At 57.7% G+C, this 22,500-nt stretch overlaps 1 protein-coding gene across 3 annotated transcripts in view; it reads right to left on the reverse strand.

The window, feature by feature from the left end:
• The window catches only part of VARS1 (valyl-tRNA synthetase 1), a 76,972-nt gene that overhangs the window by 9,788 nt on the left and 44,684 nt on the right, over nt 1–22,500 (reverse strand). For all 3 annotated transcript variants that reach the window (XM_076056084.1, XM_076056083.1, XM_076056082.1), the window contains exons 20-29: nt 17,737–17,830; nt 15,901–16,009; nt 14,857–14,927; nt 13,920–14,045; nt 12,191–12,295; nt 11,476–11,544; nt 11,077–11,155; nt 10,562–10,689; nt 10,253–10,408; nt 7,989–8,222 (exon numbers count right to left, since the gene is read on the reverse strand). In XM_076056084.1, the coding sequence (XP_075912199.1) occupies nt 7,989–8,222; nt 10,253–10,408; nt 10,562–10,689; nt 11,077–11,155; nt 11,476–11,544; nt 12,191–12,295; nt 13,920–14,045; nt 14,857–14,927; nt 15,901–16,009; nt 17,737–17,830 (1,171 nt within the window). The remainder of the gene's footprint in view (nt 1–7,988; nt 8,223–10,252; nt 10,409–10,561; nt 10,690–11,076; nt 11,156–11,475; nt 11,545–12,190; nt 12,296–13,919; nt 14,046–14,856; nt 14,928–15,900; nt 16,010–17,736; nt 17,831–22,500) is intronic.

Here is a 22,500-nt window from a genome sequence, read left to right on the forward strand (position 1 = left end):
CCCCCCCCCCTCCACTCTCCCCCACTAACCCCCCCCCTCCACTCTCCCCACTTACCCCCCACCTCCACTCTCCCCACTTACCCACCCCCTCCACTCTCCCCACTTACCCCACCCCCCTCCACTCTCCCCACCCCCCCTCCACCACTCTCCCCACTACCCCCCCTCCACTCTCCCCACTTACCCACCCCTCCACTCTCCCACTTACCCACCCCCTCCACTCTCCCCACTTACCCCACCCCCCTCCACTCTCCCCACTAACCCCACCCCCTCCACTCTCCCACTACCCACCCCCCCTCCACTCTCCCCACTAACCCCACCCCCCTCCACTCTCCCCACTTAACCCCTCCCCACTCCTCCACTCTCCCCACTAACCCCTCCACTCTCCACTCTCCCCACTAACCCCTCCACTCTCCACTCTCCCCACTAACCCCTCCACTCTCCACTCTCCCCACTAACCCCTCCACTCTCCACTCTCCCCACTAACCCCTCCACTCTCCACTCTCCCCACTAACCCCTCCACTCTCCACTCTCCCCACTAACCCCTCCACTCTCCACTCTCCCCACTAACCCCTCCACTCTCCACTCTCCCCACTAACCCCTCCACTCTCCACTCTCCCCACTAACCCCTCCACTCTCCACTCTCCCCACTAACCCCTCCACTCTCCACTCTCCCCACTAACCCCTCCACTCTCCACTCTACCCCCACTAACCCCTCCACTCTCCACTCTCCCCACTAACCCCTCCACTCTCCCACTCTCCCCACTAACCCCCCCCCTCTCCACTCTCCCCACTAACCCCTCCACTCTCCACTCTCCCCACTAACCCCTCCACTCTCCACTCTCCCCACTAACCCCTCCACTCTCCACTCTCCCCACTAACCCCTCCACTCTCCACTCTCCCCACTAACCCCTCCACTCTCCACTCTCCCCACTAACCCCTCCACTCTCCACTCTCCCCACTAACCCCTCCACTCTCCACTCTCCCCACTAACCCCTCCACTCTCCACTCTCCCCACTAACCCCTCCACTCTCCACTCTCCCCACTAACCCCTCCACTCTCCACTCTCCCCACTAACCCCTCCACTCTCCACTCTCCCCACTAACCCCTCCACTCTCCACTCTCCCCACTAACCCCTCCACTCTCCCACTCTCCCCACAACCCCTCCACTCTCCCCACTAACCCCTCCACTCTCCACTCTCCCCACTAACCCCTCCACTCTCCACTCTCCCCACTAACCCCTCCACTCTCCACTCTCCCCACTAACCCCTCCACTCTCCACTCTCCCCACTAACCCCTCCACTCTCCACTCTCCCCACTAACCCCTCCACTCTCCACTCTCCCCACTAACCCCTCCACTCTCCACTCTCCCCGCTAACCCCTCCACTCTCCACTCTCCCCGCTAACCCCTCCACTCTCCACTCTCCCCGCTAACCCCTCCACTCTCCACTCTCCCCGCTAACCCCTCCACTCTCCACTCTCCCCGCTAACCCCTCCACTCTCCACTCTCCCCGCTAACCCCTCCACTCTCCACTCTCCCCGCTAACCCCTCCACTCTCCACTCTCCCCGCTAACCCCTCCACTCTCCACTCTCCCCGCTAACCCCTCCACTCTCCACTCTCCCCGCTAACCCCTCCACTCTCCACTCTCCCCGCTAACCCCTCCACTCTCCACTCTCCCCGCTAACCCCTCCACTCTCCACTCTCCCCGCTAACCCCTCCACTCTCCACTCTCCCCGCTAACCCCTCCACTCTCCACTCTCCCCGCTAACCCCTCCACTCTCCACTCTCCCCGCTAACCCCTCCACTCTCCACTCTCCCCGCTAACCCCTCCACTCTCCACTCTCCCCGCTAACCCCTCCACTCTCCACTCTCCCCGCTAACCCCTCCACTCTCCACTCTCCCCGCTAACCCCTCCACTCTCCACTCTCCCCGCTAACCCCTCCACTCTCCACTCTCCCCGCTAACCCCTCCACTCTCCACTCTCCCCGCTAACCCCTCCACTCTCCACTCTCCCCGCTAACCCCTCCACTCTCCACTCTCCCCGCTAACCCCTCCACTCTCCACTCTCCCCGCTAACCCCTCCACTCTCCACTCTCCCCGCTAACCCCTCCACTCTCCACTCTCCCCGCTAACCCCTCCACTCTCCACTCTCCCCGCTAACCCCTCCACTCTCCACTCTCCCCGCTAACCCCTCCACTCTCCACTCTCCCCGCTAACCCCTCCACTCTCCACTCTCCCCGCTAACCCCTCCACTCTCCACTCTCCCCGCTAACCCCTCCACTCTCCACTCTCCCCGCTAACCCCTCCACTCTCCACTCTCCCCGCTAACCCCTCCACTCTCCACTCTCCCCGCTAACCCCTCCACTCTCCACTCTCCCCGCTAACCCCTCCACTCTCCACTCTCCCCGCTAACCCCTCCACTCTCCACTCTCCCCGCTAACCCCTCCACTCTCCACTCTCCCCGCTAACCCCTCCACTCTCCACTCTCCCCGCTAACCCCTCCACTCTCCACTCTCCCCGCTAACCCCTCCACTCTCCACTCTCCCCGCTAACCCCTCCACTCTCCACTCTCCCCGCTAACCCCTCCACTCTCCACTCTCCCCGCTAACCCCTCCACTCTCCACTCTCCCCGCTAACCCCTCCACTCTCCACTCTCCCCGCTAACCCCTCCACTCTCCACTCTCCCCGCTAACCCCTCCACTCTCCACTCTCCCCGCTAACCCCTCCACTCTCCACTCTCCCCGCTAACCCCTCCACTCTCCACTCTCCCCGCTAACCCCTCCACTCTCCACTCTCCCCGCTAACCCCTCCACTCTCCACTCTCCCCGCTAACCCCTCCACTCTCCACTCTCCCCGCTAACCCCTCCACTCTCCACTCTCCCCGCTAACCCCTCCACTCTCCACTCTCCCCGCTAACCCCTCCACTCTCCACTCTCCCCGCTAACCCCCTCCACTCTCCACTCTCCCCGCTAACCCCTCCACTCTCCACTCTCCCCGCTAACCCCCTCCACTCTCCACTCTCCCCGCTAACCCCCTCCACTCTCCACTCTCCCCGCTAACCCCTCCCACTCTCCACTCTCCCCGCTAACCCCCCCACTCTCCACTCTCCCCGCTAACCCCTCCCACTCTCCACTCTCCCCGCTAACCCCTCCACTCTCCACTCTCCCCGCTAACCCCCTCCACTCTCCACTCTCCCCGCTAACCCCTCCCACTCTCCACTCTCCCCGCTAACCCCCTCCACTCTCCACTCTCCCCGCTAACCCCCCCACTCTCCACTCTCCCCGCTAACCCCCCCACTCTCCACTCTCCCCGCTAACCCCCCCACTCTCCACTCTCCCCGCTAACCCCCCCACTCTCCACTCTCCCCGCTAACCCCCCCACTCTCCACTCTCCCCGCTAACCCCCCCACTCTCCACTCTCCCCGCTAACCCCCCCACTCTCCACTCTCCCCGCTAACCCCCCCACTCTCCACTCTCCCCGCTAACCCCCCCACTCTCCACTCTCCCCGCTAACCCCCCCACTCTCCACTCTCCCCGCTAACCCCCCCACTCTCCACTCTCCCCGCTAACCCCCCCACTCTCCACTCTCCCCGCTAACCCCCCCACTCTCCACTCTCCCCGCTAACCCCCCCACTCTCCACTCTCCCCGCTAACCCCCCCACTCTCCACTCTCCCCGCTAACCCCCCCACTCTCCACTCTCCCCGCTAACCCCCCCACTCTCCACTCTCCCCGCTAACCCCCCCACTCTCCACTCTCCCCGCTAACCCCCCCACTCTCCACTCTCCCCGCTAACCCCCCCACTCTCCACTCTCCCCGCTAACCCCCCCACTCTCCACTCTCCCCGCTAACCCCCCCACTCTCCACTCTCCCCGCTAACCCCCCCACTCTCCACTCTCCCCGCTAACCCCCCCACTCTCCACTCTCCCCGCTAACCCCCCCACTCTCCACTCTCCCCGCTAACCCCCCCACTCTCCACTCTCCCCGCTAACCCCCCCACTCTCCACTCTCCCCGCTAACCCCCCCCACTCTCCACTCTCCCCGCTAACCCCCCCACTCTCCACTCTCCCCGCTAACCCCCCCACTCTCCACTCTCCCCGCTAACCCCCCCACTCTCCACTCTCCCCGCTAACCCCCCCACTCTCCACTCTCCCCGCTAACCCCCCCACTCTCCACTCTCCCCGCTAACCCCCCCACTCTCCACTCTCCCCGCTAACCCCCCCACTCTCCACTCTCCCCGCTAACCCCCCCACTCTCCACTCTCCCCGCTAACCCCCCCACTCTCCACTCTCCCCGCTAACCCCCCCACTCTCCACTCTCCCCGCTAACCCCCCCACTCTCCACTCTCCCCGCTAACCCCCCCACTCTCCACTCTCCCCGCTAACCCCCCCACTCTCCACTCTCCCCGCTAACCCCCCCACTCTCCACTCTCCCCGCTAACCCCCCCACTCTCCACTCTCCCGCTAACCCCCCCACTCTCCACTCTCCCCGCTAACCCCCCCACTCTCCACTCTCCCCGCTAACCCCCCCACTCTCCACTCTCCCCGCTAACCCCCCCACTCTCCACTCTCCCCGCTAACCCCCCCACTCTCCACTCTCCCCGCTAACCCCCCCACTCTCCACTCTCCCCGCTAACCCCCCCACTCTCCACTCTCCCCGCTAACCCCCCCACTCTCCACTCTCCCCGCTAACCCCCCCACTCTCCACTCTCCCCGCTAACCCCCCCACTCTCCACTCTCCCCGCTAACCCCCCCACTCTCCACTCTCCCCGCTAACCCCCCACTCTCCACTCTCCCCGCTAACCCCCCACTCTCCACTCTCCCCGCTAACCCCCCCACTCTCCACTCTCCCCGCTAACCCCCCCACTCTCCACTCTCCCCGCTAACCCCCCCACTCTCCACTCTCCCCGCTAACCCCCCCACTCTCCACTCTCCCCGCTAACCCCCCCACTCTCCACTCTCCCCGCTAACCCCCCCACTCTCCACTCTCCCCGCTAACCCCCCCACTCTCCACTCTCCCCGCTAACCCCCCCACTCTCCACTCTCCCCGCTAACCCCCCCCACTCTCCACTCTCCCCGCTAACCCCCCCACTCTCCACTCTCCCCGCTAACCCCCCCACTCTCCACTCTCCCCGCTAACCCCCCCACTCTCCACTCTCCCCGCTAACCCCCCCACTCTCCACTCTCCCCGCTAACCCCCCCACTCTCCACTCTCCCCGCTAACCCCCCCACTCTCCACTCTCCCCGCTAACCCCCCCACTCTCCACTCTCCCCGCTAACCCCCCACTCTCCACTCTCCCCGCTAACCCCCCCACTCCGCTAACCCCCCACTCTCCCCGCTAACCCCCCCACTCTCCACTCTCCCCGCTAACCCCCCCCACTCTCCACTCTCCCCGCTAACCCCCCCACTCTCCACTCTCCCCGCTAACCCCCCCACTCTCCACTCTCCCCGCTAACCCCCCCACTCTCCACTCTCCCCGCTAACCCCCCCACTCTCCACTCTCCCCGCTAACCCCCCCACTCTCCACTCTCCCCGCTAACCCCCCCACTCTCCACTCTCCCCGCTAACCCCCCCACTCTCCACTCTCCCCGCTAACCCCCCCACTCTCCACTCTCCCCGCTAACCCCCCCACTCTCCACTCTCCCCGCTAACCCCCCCACTCTCCACTCTCCCCGCTAACCCCCCACTCTCCACTCTCCCCGCTAACCCCTCCACTCTCCACTCTCCCCGCTAACCCCTCCACTCTCCACTCTCCCCGCTAACCCCTCCACTCTCCACTCTCCCCGCTAACCCCTCCACTCTCCACTCTCCCCGCTAACCCCTCCACTCTCCACTCTCCCCGCTAACCCCTCCACTCTCCACTCTCCCCGCTAACCCCTCCACTCTCCACTCTCCCCGCTAACCCCTCCACTCTCCACTCTCCCCGCTAACCCCTCCACTCTCCACTCTCCCCGCTAACCCCTCCACTCTCCACTCTCCCCGCTAACCCCTCCACTCTCCACTCTCCCCGCTAACCCCTCCACTCTCCACTCTCCCCGCTAACCCCTCCACTCTCCACTCTCCCCGCTAACCCCTCCACTCTCCACTCTCCCCGCTAACCCCTCCACTCTCCACTCTCCCCGCTAACCCCTCCACTCTCCACTCTCCCCGCTAACCCCTCCACTCTCCACTCTCCCCGCTAACCCCTCCACTCTCCACTCTCCCCGCTAACCCCTCCACTCTCCACTCTCCCCGCTAACCCCTCCACTCTCCACTCTCCCCGCTAACCCCTCCACTCTCCACTCTCCCCGCTAACCCCTCCACTCTCCACTCTCCCCGCTAACCCCTCCACTCTCCACTCTCCCCGCTAACCCCTCCACTCTCCACTCTCCCCGCTAACCCCTCCACTCTCCACTCTCCCCGCTAACCCCTCCACTCTCCACTCTCCCCGCTAACCCCTCCACTCTCCACTCTCCCCGCTAACCCCTCCACTCTCCACTCTCCCCGCTAACCCCTCCACTCTCCACTCTCCCCGCTAACCCCTCCACTCTCCACTCTCCCCGCTAACCCCTCCACTCTCCACTCTCCCCGCTAACCCCTCCACTCTCCACTCTCCCCGCTAACCCCTCCACTCTCCACTCTCCCCGCTAACCCCTCCACTCTCCACTCTCCCCGCTAACCCCTCCACTCTCCACTCTCCCCGCTAACCCCTCCACTCTCCACTCTCCCCGCTAACCCCTCCACTCTCCACTCTCCCCGCTAACCCCTCCACTCTCCACTCTCCCCGCTAACCCCTCCACTCTCCACTCTCCCCGCTAACCCCTCCACTCTCCACTCTCCCCGCTAACCCCTCCACTCTCCACTCTCCCCGCTAACCCCTCCACTCTCCACTCTCCCCGCTAACCCCTCCACTCTCCACTCTCCCCGCTAACCCCTCCACTCTCCACTCTCCCCGCTAACCCCTCCACTCTCCACTCTCCCCGCTAACCCCTCCACTCTCCACTCTCCCCCCCCTCCACTCTCCACTCTCCCCGCTAACCCCTCCACTCTCCACTCTCCCCGCTAACCCCTCCACTCTCCACTCTCCCCGCTAACCCCTCCACTCTCCACTCTCCCCGCTAACCCCTCCACTCTCCACTCTCCCCGCTAACCCCTCCACTCTCCACTCTCCCCGCTAACCCCTCCACTCTCCACTCTCCCCGCTAACCCCTCCACTCTCCACTCTCCCCGCTAACCCCTCCACTCTCCACTCTCCCCGCTAACCCCTCCACTCTCCACTCTCCCCGCTAACCCCTCCACTCTCCACTCTCCCCGCTAACCCCTCCACTCTCCACTCTCCCCGCTAACCCCTCCACTCTCCACTCTCCCCGCTAACCCCTCCACTCTCCACTCTCCCCGCTAACCCCTCCACTCTCCACTCTCCCCGCTAACCCCTCCACTCTCCACTCTCCCCGCTAACCCCTCCACTCTCCACTCTCCCCGCTAACCCCTCCACTCTCCACTCTCCCCGCTAACCCCTCCACTCTCCACTCTCCCCGCTAACCCCTCCACTCTCCACTCTCCCCGCTAACCCCTCCACTCTCCACTCTCCCCGCTAACCCCTCCACTCTCCACTCTCCCCGCTAACCCCTCCACTCTCCACTCTCCCCGCTAACCCCTCCACTCTCCACTCTCCCCGCTAACCTCCACTCTCCACTCTCCCCGCTAACCCCTCCACTCTCCACTCTCCCCGCTAACCCCTCCACTCTCCACTCTCCCCGCTAACCCCTCCACTCTCCACTCTCCCCGCTAACCCCTCCACTCTCCACTCTCCCCGCTAACCCCTCCACTCTCCACTCTCCCCGCTAACCCCTCCACTCTCCACTCTCCCCGCTAACCCCTCCACTCTCCACTCTCCCCGCTAACCCCTCCACTCTCCACTCTCCCCGCTAACCCCTCCACTCTCCACTCTCCCCGCTAACCCCTCCACTCTCCACTCTCCCCCCCCACTACACCCCCCCCCCCCCCCCTTACCTCGTGCTCCTCCGGGTAGGGGCTGACAGCGATGGAGGCCGGCGGGGGCCGCGCCGCCGCCGTCGGCCTGCGTGGCAGACGCTGGTAGAGCTCCTCGGTGAGGAAGGGCATGAGGGGGGCGGCCAGACGCAGGCCCCCGTCCAGGCACGAGTAGAGGGCCTGGCGGCACGCGGCCAGGCCGGGCGCCGGGGGGCCGCCCTCCGCAGAGCCTCCCGCCAGAGGCTTCACGCACTCCTGCGGCGGGACACGGCCGCAAGACAAAAGCGAGCCGGTTATCTGGTTGTGTCTTAGCTGTATAGCTGGATAGCCAGTAAGCCGGTTATCTGGTTGTGTCTTAGCTGGATAGCCAGTAAGCCGGTTATCTGGTTGTGTCATCTGGTTAGCTGGATAGCCAGTAAGCCGGTTATCTGGTTGTGTCTTAGCTGGATAGCCAGTAAGCCGGTTATCTGGTTGTCTTAGCTGGATAGCCAGTAAGCCGGTTATCTGGTTGTGTCTTAGCTGGATAGCCAGTAAGCCAGTTATCTGGTTGTCTTAGCTGGATAGCCAGTAAGCCGGTTATCTGGTTGTCTTAGCTGGATAGCCAGTAAGCCGGTTATCTGGTTGTGTCTTAGCTGGATAGCCAGTAAGCCGGTTATCTGGTTGTGTCTTAGCTGGATAGCCAGTAAGCCGGTTATCTGGTTGTGTCATCTGGTTAGCTGGATAGCCAGTAAGCCGGTTATCTGGTTGTGTCTTAGCTGGATAGCCAGTAAGCCAGTTATCTGGTTGTCTTAGCTGGATAGCCAGTAAGCCGGTTATCTGGTTGTCTTAGCTGGATAGCCAGTAAGCCGGTTATCTGGTTGTGTCTTAGCTGGATAGCCAGTAAGCCGGTTATCTGGTTGTGTCATCTGGTTAGCTGGATAGCCAGTAAGCCGGTTATCTGGTTGTGTCTTAGCTGGATAGCCAGTAAGCCGGTTATCTGGTTGTGTCTTAGCTGGATAGCCAGTAAGCCGGTTATCTGGTTGTCTTAGCTGGATAGCCAGTAAGCCGGTTATCTGGTTGTGTCTTAGCTGGATAGCCAGTAAGCCAGTTATCTGGTTGTCTTAGCTGGATAGCCAGTAAGCCGGTTATCTGGTTGTCTTAGCTGGATAGCCAGTAAGCCGGTTATCTGGTTGTGTCTTAGCTGGATAGCCAGTAAGCCGGTTATCTGGTTGTGTCTCATCTGGTTAGCTGGATAGCCAGTAAGCCGATTATCTGGTCTCTTATCTGGTTAGCTGGATAGCCAGTAAGCCGGTTATCTGGTTAGCTGGATAGCCAGTAAGCCAGTTATCTGGTTGTCTTATCTGGTAAGCTGGATAGCCAGTAAACCGGTTATCTGGTTGTGTCTTAGCTGGATAGCCAGTAAGCCGGTTATCTGGTTAGCTGGATAGCCAGTAAGCTGCTTATCTGGTTGTCTTATCTGGTTAGCTGGATAGCCAGTAGGCTGGTTATCTGTGTCTTATTGGGTTAGCTGGATAGCCAGTAAGCTGGTTAGCTGGATAGCCAGTAAGCCGGTTATCTGGTTGTTCTTATCTGGTTAGCTGGATAGCCAGGAAACTGGTTATCTGGTTGTCTCATCTGGTTAGCTGGATAGACAGTAAACTGGTTATCTGGTTGTCTTATCTGGTTAGCTGGATAGCCAGTAAGCCGGTTATCTGGTTGTTCTTATCTGGTTAGCTGGATAGCCAGGAAACTGGTTATCTGGTTGTCTCATCTGGTTAGCTGGATAGACAGTAAACTGGTTATCTGGTTGTCTTATCTGGTTAGCTGGATAGCCAGTAAGCCGGTTATCTGGTTGTTCTTATCTGGTTAGCTGGATAGCCAGGAAACTGGTTATCTGGTTGTCTCATCTGGTTAGCTGGATAGACAGTAAACTGGTTATCTGGTTGTCTCATCTGGTTAGCTGGATAGACAGTGAACTGGTTATCTGGTTGTCTTATCTGGTTAGCTGGATAGCCAGTAAGCCAGTTATCTGGTTGTCTATCTTGTTAGCTTATCTGGCTAGCCAGTAAGCTCGTTAGCTGGATAGCCAATAAACCGGTTATCCGTCTATCTGGTTGTTATTATTAGCTGGATAGCCATTAAGCTGGTAAGATGGTTATCTGGTTAGCCGGGTATCTGATTATTATTATTAGCTGGACACCCAGTAAGCCAGTTGTCTGGTTAGCCACGTGGCTGGTTAGGCAGCTACGTGGTTGCCCAACTAGCGGGTTAAGCCGGTCACCCGTCCGGCCCGTGACGGGGCTCACCAGGTAGACGTCGCACAGCTCGTAGAGCCAGAAGCTGTAGATGGCCGTGGTGATGGCGGGGAAGTCGTAGGAGCGGAACGCCGCGTCGCAGGCGCTCACGGCGGCGCTCAACCGGCTCAGGACCCAGCGTTCCATCTCGCCGGCGCCATCCGGCACCTGCTCACACATGGGCGCGCCCCGCCGCCGCGCGGTGAAGTACGGTTCAAGTCGCCCTCCCGCTTGACGCGGAACGCGCGAGGCGTGCGTACGTATTGTACGTACGTACGTATGTGTGTGTGTGTGTCTGTGTGTGTGTGCGGTGGCACTCACCGCGGCCGTCGCTGCTGGACGGAAGTCCGGGCCCAGCACCTTGAGGCAGAACCGCGTGGCGTTCCACATCTTGTTGCAGAAGTGGCGGTAGCCCAGAATCCGGTTCACATCCAGGTTGATGTCTCGGCCTGGGTCAGGGCGGGGGCGGGGGAAACGGATGGAGGCGGGAAATGGCAGAAGGGGGGGATGGGGGGGTGGGGAAGAGGGAGGGGTGAGATTTGACCGTTAAAGAGATTCACAATCCTTGGCTCCTTTACCTGGCCGACGCCACATGTACCCATCCCACATCTTGCTCCTCCTGTCTGGCTCCCGCCCAATCTCACATCTGGCTCCTCCCCATCCCACATCTGGTTGTTACCCAACCCACATCTATGTTCGTACCCCATCCCACATCTTTCTCCTGTCTGGCTCCTGCCTTTCCCGCATCTGGCTCCTGCCTATTCTACATCTGGTTCCTGCCCATCTCCCATCTGGCTCCTGGCGGTGCCCCGTGTGATCGCCACGCGCCTCCTCACCCTGTGCCGTGTAGGCGCACAGCGCGAATCTCAGGGCGTCCGTGCCGCACTCCGGGATTCCGTTCGGGAAGTCCGCTGTCTGTGGGACAGGGAGCGGAGAGAGGGGGTTTAGGCATTGTTTAGTTATTTGACCAGGGTAAGGCCCCCCAACTGAGCTTCTGTTGTAGCCCCTTTAGTCAACAAGGGACCGCCCCCCACCCCCCCCTGGGGGTTATCACAAACGAGAGCTCAACGGAGCGGGCTCGTCGTCGTCGCCGCGTGGAAATTAAACAGGGGCAGCCAAATGCTCGATGTTGCGAGGGGTGACGGTGGCGGTGGTGTGGGTTAGGGGGGCCAGGGGTAGAGCTATGGTGGCGATGGTGATGGTGGCGTGTAGGGCGACGGTGGTGATGGCATCACCTGGCCCTCGATGGCTTTCTGCACTTCCAGAGGGTCGAGGTTTCCATCCTGCAGGGAATCGTGCAGCTCCTGCAACGTCAACATCGTCGACATCACTGTCATCAAATCAACGACGACAACAACATCGCCATCACCTTCAATATCAACATCACCACCATCAATACCACCATCAATATCAACACATACAACAAACACATCAACACCATCAATATGAACATCATCAATATCAACATCACTACCGTTAACATCAATATCACCATCATTCATAATAAAGGTTTTTGGGTTAGGTCGCGTTATTTATAAATGTGTCGTAACCCTCCACCACCCGACACGGCCAATCAGCAAAATAAAGTGTCACGTTGACAAAAGACAAATAGTTCACTACTTTAGCCCCATACCGGTGTGTTGAAGAGTGAATCCACAACATTTACAGTTTGAATAGTACGACGTTTCGCTGGTAAATACATCCAGCATCATCGGGCAATTCGCCAGAATGGTAAAGCCCTCGCTTGCTCTCGGTCTTAAATAGAGCAGCAGGGTGACGTCATCATTTAACTCATTTCACCATCAATATCACCATCATCACCATCATCGCCATCATCGTCGCCATCGACATCAGTTCAGCCGAGGCACCGGGGGCACCCTTTCGTGGTTTGTGTTGAGACGGCGACCTCACAACGGTGTGACCTCGCCGGTGACCTCGGCGCGACCTCACCTGCAGGGTGATGCCGTGGATGACGCTGACCGGGTCGATGACGTTGCCCAGGGATTTGCTCATCTTCCGCCCGTGGGCGTCGCGGACGATTGCGTGCAGGTACACCTGCAGAGACAAAGGCGCCCCGCCACGCGCGTAGCCTTAAGGGGATCGCTGGGGCAAGTGCCGTTGCCGTGCGGTGGGTCCGGAGAGAAGACTGCTCAGGAGTCGGGGTGTCTCCGACCCGGCCATCGTGGACCCAGGGAGATAGAGAGACGCGGCCATTGTGAACCCCACGGGAGAGAGAGACACGGCCATCGTGAACCCAGAGACACGGCCATTGTGAACCCAGAGACACGGCCATTGTGAACCCCACAGAGAGAGACATGGCCATTGTGAACCCACAGAGAGAGACACGGCCATTGTGAACCCCACGGGAGAGAGAGACACGTCCATCGTGAACCCCACAGAGAGAGACACGGCCATCGTGAACCCAGAGACATGGCCATTGTGAACCCCACAGAGAGAGACACGGCCATCGTGAACCCAGAGACACGGCCATTGTGAACCCCACAGAGACATGGCCATTGTGAACCCAGAGACATGGCCATTGTGAACCCCACAGAGAGAGACATGGCCATTGTGAACCCACAAAGAGACACGGCCATCGTGAAGCGACAGAGAGAGACACGACCATCGTGAAGCAACACAGACAGAGACACGGCCATCGTGAACCCAGAGAGACATGGCCATCGTGAACCGACACAGAGAGAGACACGGCCATCGTGAAGTCACACAGACAGAGACACGGCCATCGTGAAGTGACACAGACAGAGACACCGCCATCGTGAAGTGACACAGAGAGAGACACGGCCATCGTGAACCAGAGAGAGACACGGCCATCGTGAAGTGACACACACAGAGACACGGCACAACGTGAATCCCACAGACAGAGACACGGCCATCGTGAAGTGACGCAGGCAGAGACACGGCACAACGTGAAGCGACACACAGAGAGAGACACGGCCAACGTGAACCCCACAGAGAGAGACACGGCCATCGTGAACCCAGAGAGACACGGCACATCGTGAACCAACACAGGGAGAGACACGGCCATCGTGAAGTGACACAGACAGAGACACGGCACAACGTGAACCCCACAGAGAGACACGGCCATCGTGAACCCAGAGAGACACGGCCATCGTGAAGCGACAGAGAGAGACACGGCACAACGTGAACCAACACAGAGAGAGACACGGCACAACGTGAACACAGAGAGAGACACGGCACGACGTGAAGTGACACAGAGAGAGACACGGCACATCGTGAACACAGAGAGAGACACGGCACGACGTGAACACAGAGAGAGACACGGCACGACGTGAACACAGAGAGAGACACGGCACGACGTGAACACAGAGAGAGACACGGCACAACGTGAACACAGAGAGAGACACGACCATCGTTAAGCGACAGACAGAGACACGGCCATCGTGAAGTGACACAGACAGAGACACGACCATCGTTAAGCGACAGACAGAGACACGGCACAACGTGAAGTGACACAGACAGAGACACGACCATCGTTAAGCGACAGACAGAGACACGGCACAACGTGAAGTGACACAGACAGAGACACGACCATCGTTAAGCGACAGACAGAGACACGGCACAACGTGAAGTGACACAGACAGAGACACGACCATCGTTAAGCGACAGACAGAGACACGGCCCAACGTGAAGCTCCCACCTCCTTGAAGGGCAGCTTCCCGAGCAGCCGGAGTCCCAGCATGACCATTCGTGCCACCCAGAAGAAGAGGATGTCGTGACCCGTCTCCAGCAGCGTGCCCGGGTAGAACACGCGCAGCTCCTCCGTCTACGGCGTCGTCAACGCGGTCACCCAGCAACACGGTCACCAGCAACACGGTCAACCAGCAACACGGTCACCAGCAACACGGTCACCAGCAACACGGTCACCAGCACCATCGTCGTCAACACGGTCACCAGCAACATCGTCGGAAACACGGTCAACCAGCAACACTGTCAACCAGCAACACGGTTAACCAGCAACATCGTCGTCAACATGGTCACCAGCAACACCAGCAACATGATCACTACCAACATCATCACCATCGTCATCACCATCATCATCACCATCGTCATCACCACCACCGTCACCATCATCGTCACCATCATCGTCACCATCGTCGTCACCATCGTCATCACCATCATCGTCACCATCGTCGTCACCATCGTCGTCACCATCATCACCACCGTCACCATCGTCGTCACCATCGTCGTCACCATCGTCGTCACCATCGTCGTCACCATCGTCATCACCATCGTCATCACCATCATCATCACCATCGTCATCACCATCATTGTCACCATCATCGTCATCACCATCATCGTCACCATCGTCGTCACCATCGTCGTCACCATCATCACCACCGTCACCATCGTCATCACCATCATCGTCACCATCGTCGTCACCATCGTCGTCACCATCGTCATCACCATCATCATCACCATCGTCATCACCATCATTGTCACCATCATCGTCATCACCATCATCGTCACCATCGTCGTCACCATCATCATCACCATCATTGTCACCATCATCGTCACCATCGTCATCACCATCACCATCGTCATCACCATCGTCATCACCACCACCACCATCTCACCTCGTCGGGCCAACCGAAGATGGAGAAGGGGAAGAGTCCGGATGAGAACCACGTGTCCAGCACATCGTCGTCTGCAACAACAACAATAACCACAATAACAATCACACAGGGTGAACACAATCAGCTCAAGCAGTGCATAGATCATCGCGACCACCACCACCGTCACAACCACCGCTACCGTCACAACCACCATCATCAATGTCACCATCATCATCACCACCACCATCACCGTTGTCACTACCACTACCACTGTCATCGCCACTGTCACCATCATCACCACCACCATCGTCACCACCACTACCACTGTCATCGCCACTGTCACCATGATCACCACCACCATCGTCACCACCACTACCATCGTCATCGCCACTGTCACCATCATCACCACCACCACCATCGTCATCGCCACTGTCACCATCGTCACCGCCATCATCACCCACCACCATCATCACCATCGTCACCACCACTACCACTCATCGCCACTGTCACCATCACCACCACCATCATCACCATCACCATCGTCAACACCACTACCATCGTCATCGCCACTGTCACCATCATCACCATCACCACCACCGTCACCATCATCATCATCACCACCACCATCACCATCGTCACCACCACTAGCACCGTCACCGCCACTACCATCGTCATCGCCACCGTCACCATCATCATCACCACCACCACCGTCACCACAACTGTCACCATCATCATCACCACCACCACCATTGTCACCACCACCACAATCATCACCACCACCAGTCACCACCATCACCACCATCACCATCACCACCATCACCATCACCACCACCACCATCATCACTACCACAATCACCACCACCACCATTGTCACCACCATCACCACTACCATCGTCACCGCCACTAGCACCGTCACCATCATCACCACCACCGCCGTCACAATGTGGATGTAGGTTGTTAATAACGGTGGCGAGCGCGTTGCTGGTGGTGATGGGGGTCACGATTGGGGGGGGGGGTCACGATGGGGGTGGGGTCACGATGGGGTCACGATGGGGTGGTGGTCACCTTGTCGCAGGTGGATAAGCTGGGGATCAACGTTGAATTTCTTCGCCGCTTTTGCCCTCGCCTCCTCCTCCGTGCGCCCGCTCACCCACAGCTCGTCCACATCGTCACCCTGCATCCACCACAACAACAACCACAACAACAACAACCACAACAACCACCACTCACCCACAGCTCGTCCACATCGTCACCCTGCATCCACCACAACAACAACCACAACAACAACAACCACAACAACCACCGCTCACCCACAGCTCGTCCACATCGTCACCCTGCATCCACCACAACAACCACAACAACAACCACAACAACAACCACAACAACAACCACAACAACAACCACAACAACAACAACCATCGCTCACCCACAGCTCGTACACATCGTCACCCTGCATCCACCACAACCACCACAACAACCACAACAACAACCATCGCTCACCCACAGCTCGTCCACATCGTCACCCTGCATCCACCACAACAACAACCACAACCACCACAACAACCACAACCACAACAACAACAACCTCGTCATGGGCAGGGCTCACCTTCACCACTCCTACAACAACAACAACCACAACAACAACAACAACCTCGTCATGGGCAGGGCTCACCTTCACCACTCCTACAACAACAACAACCACAACAACAACAACCTCGTCATGGGCAGGGCTCACCTTCACCACTCCTACAACAACAACCACAACAACCATCGCTCACCCACAGCTCGTCCACATCGTCACCCTGCATCCACCACCACAACAACCACAACAACAACCACAACAAGAACAACCACAACAACAACCACAACAACAACCACCGCTCACCCACAGCTCATCCACATCGTCACCCTGCATCCACACCACAACAACAACAACCACCACAACAACAACAACCACAACAACAACAACCACCGCTCACCCACAGCTCGTCCACATCGTCACCCTGCATCCACCACAACAACAACCACAACAACAACCACAACAACAACAACCTCGTCATGGGCAGGGCTCACCTTCACCACTCCTACAACAACCACAACAACAACCACAACAACCACCGCTCACCCACAGCTCGTCCACATCGTCACCCTGCATCCACCACAACAACAACCACAACAATAACCACAACAACCACAACAACAACCACAACAACCACAACAACCACAACAACCACCACTCACCCACAGCTCGTCCACATCGTCACCCTGCATCCACCACACCACCAACAACAACCACAACAACAACAACATCCACAACAACAACAACATCCACAACAACAACAACCACAACAACAACCATCGCTCACCCACAGCTCGTCCACATCGTCACCCTGCATCCACCACCACAACCACAACAACAACAACCACAACAACAACCACAACAACTACAACAACAACCACAACAACAACCACAACAACAACCATCGCTCACCCACAGCTCGTACACATCGTCACCCTGCATCCACCACCACAACAACAACAACAACCACAACAACCACAACAACAACCACAACAACAACCATCGCTCACCCACAGCTCGTACACATCGTCACCCTGCATCCACCACCACAACAACCACAACAACAACCACCACAACAACCACCGCTCACCCACAGCTCGTCCACATCGTCACCCTGCGGCCACCACACCACCAACAACAACCACAACAACAACCACAACAACAACCACAACAACAACCACAACAACAACAACCGCTCACCCACAGCTCGTACACATCGTCACCCTGCATCCACCACCGTCACCGCCACCACAACAACCACAACAACAACCACAACAACAACCACCGCTACCACCTCCGTGCCGCAGTGCCGAGCGTCTCACCGCGCTGGCCGTGGTGTGGCCGCCCCCCTGAATGGTCACGTGGTACGCGGGGATGCGATGCCCCCACCACAGCTGCCGGGAGATGCACCAGTCCCTGTGGGCACATGGGGCGGCCGGGCGGACGTCGACATTCATCGAGATCATCAGCAGGAGTGTGGCCACACGAAAAAACTGAAACCTTTTCACGAGGAATCATGTTGCTGCATTACCCACAATACTTGTGGTCAAAATGAGCCTCTGTGGGTCTCTATGAGAATCTGGGTCTCTGTGGGTCTTATGGGTCTCTGTGAGTCTCTGGGTCTCTTTGAGTCTCTGTGAGTCTCTAGGTCTCTGTGAGTCTCTAGGTCTCTGTGGGCTTTATGGGTCTCTGAGTCTCCGGGTCTCTGTGAGTCTGTGGGTCTCTATGGGTCTCTCTGGGTCTTGATGAGTCTCTGGGTCTATGTGGGTATCTGTGGGTCTTTATTGGTCTCTGTGAGTCTCTGGGTCTCTGTGTGTCTCTATGAGTCTGCTGTGGGTCTCTGTGGGTCTCTGTGGGTCTCTATGGGTCTCTATGGGTCTATATGGGTCTCTGTGTGTCTGTGTGTCTCTGTGGGTCTCTATGAGTCTGTATGGGTCTCTGTGTGTCTCTATGGGTCTCTGTGGGTATTGATGAGTCTCTGTGTCTCTGTGGGTATCTGTGTGTCTCTGTGGGTCTCTATGGGTCTCTATGGGTCTCTATGGGTCTCTATGGGTCTCTGTGTGTCTCTATGGGTCTGTGTGTCTCTGTGTGTCTTTATGGGTCTCTATGGGTCTCTGTGTGTCTATGGGTCTATATGTGTCTCTGAGTCTGCTGTGGGTCTCTATGGGTATCTGTGTGTCTCTATGGGTCTCTGTGGGTATTGATGAGTCTCTGGGTCTCTGTGTGTCTCTGTGGGTCTCTATGGGTCTCTATGGGTCTCTATGGGTCTCTGTGTGTCTCTATGGGTCTGTGTGTCTCTGTGTGTCTTTATGGGTCTCTATGGGTCTCTGTGTGTCTCTATGGGTCTCTATGCGTCTGCTGTGGGTCTCTATGAGTCTCTATGGGTCTCTGTGTGTCTCTATGGGTCTCTGTGTGTCTCTATGGGTCTCTATGGGTCTCTGTGTGTTTCAATGGGTCTCTATGAGTCTGCTGTGGGTCTCTATGGGTCTCTGTGTGTCTCTATGGGTCTCTGTGGGTCTCTATGAGTCTGCTGTGTGTCTCTATGTGTCTCTATGTGTCTCTATGGGTCTCTGTGGGTCTCTATGAGTCTGCAGTGGGTCTCTATGAGTCTGCTGTGGGTCTTTATGAGTCTCTATGAGTCTCTGTGTGTCTCTATGGGTCTCTGTGGGTCTCTATGAGTCTGCTGTGGGTCTCTATGGGTCTCTATGAGTCTCTATGGGTCTCTGTGGGTCTCTATGAGTCTGCTGTGGGTCTCTATGGCTCTCTATGAGTCTCTGTGTGTCTCTATGGATCTCTGTGGGTCTCTATGGGTCTCTATGCGTCTCTGTGTGTCTCTGTGGGTCTCTATGAGTCTGCTGTTTGTCTCTGGGTCTCTACGGGTCTCTATGAGTCTGCTGTGGGTCTCTATGAGTCTGTTGTGGGTCTATGGGTCTCTATGGGTCTCTGTGGGTCTCTGTGGGTCTCTGTGGGTCTCTACGAGTCTCTATGGGTCTCTGTGGGTCTCTATGGGTCTCTATGTGTCTCTATGGTTCTCTGTGGGTCTAAATGGGTCTCTACGGGTCTCTATGGGTCTCTACGAGTCTCTATGGGTCTCTATGAGTCTAAATGGGTCTCTACGGGTCTCTATGGGTCTCTATGGGTCTCTATGGGTTGCTGTGGGTCTCTACGGGTCTCTGTGTCTCTATGAGTCTCTGTGGGGCTCTGTGGGTCTCAATGGGTCTCTATGTGTCTCTATGTGTCTCTATGTGTCTCTATGGGTCTCTGTGGGTCTCTATGGGTCTCTATGGGTCTCTGTGGGTCTCTGTGGGTCTCTACGGGTCTCTATGGGTCTCTATGGGTCTCTGTGGGTCTCTACGGGTCTCTACGAGTCTCTGTGGGTCTCTGTGGGTCTCTATGTGTCTCTATGGGTCTCTACGGGTCTCTACGGGTCGCTATGTGTCTCTGTGTGTCTCTGTGGGTCTCTACGGGTCTCTATGTGTCTCTATGTGTCTCTATGGGTCTCTGTGAGTCTCTACGGTTCTCTACGGGTCTCTATGGGTCTCTATGAGTCTCTGTGGGTCTCTACGGGTCTCTATGGGTCTCTATGGGTCTCTATGAGTCTCTGTGGGTCTCTATGTGTCTCTATGAGTCTCTGTGGGTCTCTACAAGTCTCTACGGGTCTCTGTGGGTCTCTATGAGTCTCTGTGGGTCTCTATGGGTCTCTATGGGTCTCTGTGTCTCTATGTGTCTCTATGGGTCGCTGTGGGTCTCTACGGGTCTCTACGGGTCTCTGTGGGTCTCTATGAGTCTCTGTGGGTCTCTGTGGGTCTCTACGGGTCTCTATGAGTCTATGTGGGTCTCTACGGGTCTCTACGGGTCTCTATGGGTGTCTGTGGGTCTCTGTGAGTCTCTATGGGTCTCTGTAGGTCTCTACGAGTCTCTATGGGTCTCTGTGGGTCTCTACGGGTCTCTATGAGTCTCTGTGGGTCTCTGTGGGTCTCTATGTGTCTCTATGGGTCTCTGTGGGTCTCTATCAGTCTCTATGTGTCTCTGTGGGTCTCTACGGGTCTCTACGGGTCTCTACGTGTCTCTATGTGTCTCTATGTGTCTCTGTGGGTCTCTATGGGTCTCTATGAGTCTCTGTGGGTCTCTGTGGGTCTCTATGTGTCTCTATGGGTCTCTGTGGATCTCTACGGGTCTCTACGTGTCTCTACGGGTCTCTATGTGTCTCTACGGGTCTCTATGGGTCTCTGTGGGTCTCTACGGGTCTCTACGAGTCTCTGTGGGTCTCTATGTGTCTCTATGGGTCTCTGTGGGTCTCTATGTGTCTCTATGTGTCTCTACGGGTCTCTATGGGTCTCTGTGGGTCTATGTGGGTCTCTACGGGTCTCTACGAGTCTCTACGAGTCTCTGTGGGTCTCTGTGGGTCTCTATGTGTCTCTATGGGTCTCTGTGGGTCTCTACGGGTCTCTATGTGTCTCTATGGGTCTCTATGTGTCTCTACGGGTCTCTATGGGTCTCTGTGGGTCTCTACGGGTCTCTATGAGTCTCTGTGGGTCTCAATGGGTCTCTATGAGTCTCTGTGGGTCTCTGTGTGTCTCTATGTGTCTCTATGGGTCTCTGTGGGTCTCTACGGGTCTCTATGGGTCTCTATGAGTCTCTGTGGGTCTCTGTGGGTCTCTGTGGGTCTCTACGGGTCTCTACGAGTCTCTGTGGGTCTCTACGGGTCTCTATGGGTCTCTATGGGTCTCTGTGGGTCTCTACGAGTCTCTACGAGTCTCTACGGGTCTCTGTAGGTCTCTACGAGTCTCTATGGGTCTCTGTGGGTCTCTACGGGTCTCTACGAGTCTCTGTGGGTCTCTGTGGGTCTCTATGTGTCTCTATGTGTCTCTATGGGTCTCTGTGGGCCTCTATGAGTCTCTATGTGTCTCTGTGGGTCTCTACGGGTCTCTACGGGTCTCTACGTGTCTCTGTGGGTCTCTATGGGTCTCTATGAGTCTCTGTGGGTCTCTGTGGATCTCTATGTGTCTCTATGGGTCTCTGTGGGTCTCTACGGGTCTCTACGTGTCTCTACGGGTCTCTATGTGTCTCTATGTGTCTCTACGGGTCTCTATGGGTCTCTGTGGGTCTCTACGGGTCTCTATGAGTCTCTATGGGTCTCTGTGGGTCTCTATGTGTCTCTATGGGTCTCTGTGGGTCTCTAAGGGTCTCTATGTGTCTCTATGGGTCTCTATGTGTCTCTATGGGTCTCTGTGGGTCTCTACGGGTCTCTACGAGTCTCTGTGGGTCTCTATGTGTCTCTATGGGTCTCTGTGGGTCTCTATGTGTCTCTATGTGTCTCTACGGGTCTCTGTGGGTCTCTGTGGGTCTCTACGGGTCTCTATGAGTCTCTATGGGTCTCTATGGGTCTCTGTGTGTCTCTATGAGTCTCTATGGGTCTCTACGGGTCTCTATGAGTCTGCTTGAAGCTTTCCGCACGGTGACGGTGAGCCACTTCGTTGGGCTGCCCTTGGCCACAGCCAAAAGTGACCACGTGTGAGAAAGCAACAGCAGCAGTAGCAGCAGTAGCAGCAGCAGTAGCAGTAGCAGCAGCAGTAGCAGCAGTAGTAGTAGCAGTAGCAGCAGTAGTAGTAGCAGTAGCAGCAGCTGCAGTAGCAGCAGTAGTAGCAGTAGTAGCAGTAGTCGCAGTAGCAGCAGCAGTAGCAGCAGCAGCAGTAGCAGCAGCAGTAGCAGCAGCAGCAGTAGCAGCAGTAGCAGCAGCAGTAGCAGCAGTAGCAGCAGCAGTAGCAGCAGTAGTAGCAGCAGTAGTAGCAGCAGCAGTAGCAGCAGCAGTAGCAGCAGTAGCAGCAGCAGTAGCAGCAGCAGTAGCAGCAGCAGCAGCTGCAGTAGCAGCAGTAGCAGTAGTAGCAGTAGTAGCAGCAGTAGTAGCAGTAGCAGCAGTAGCAGCAGCAGTAGCAGCAGTAGCAGCAGTAGTAGTAGCAGCAGTAGCAGCAGTAGCAGCAGTAGCAGTAACAGCAGCAGTAGTAGCAGTAGCAGCAGTAGTAGCAGTAGCAGCAGTAGCAGCAGCAGCAGCAGTAGAAGCAGCAGTAGCAGCAGTAGTAGCAGTA

The sequence above is a fragment of the Petromyzon marinus genome, chromosome 74 (assembly GCF_048934315.1).
Source record: "Petromyzon marinus isolate PM22_M1 ecotype Great Lakes invasive population chromosome 74, UKy_Petmar_22M1.pri1.0, whole genome shotgun sequence".
Classification (NCBI taxonomy): Eukaryota; Metazoa; Chordata; class Hyperoartia; order Petromyzontiformes; family Petromyzontidae; genus Petromyzon; species Petromyzon marinus.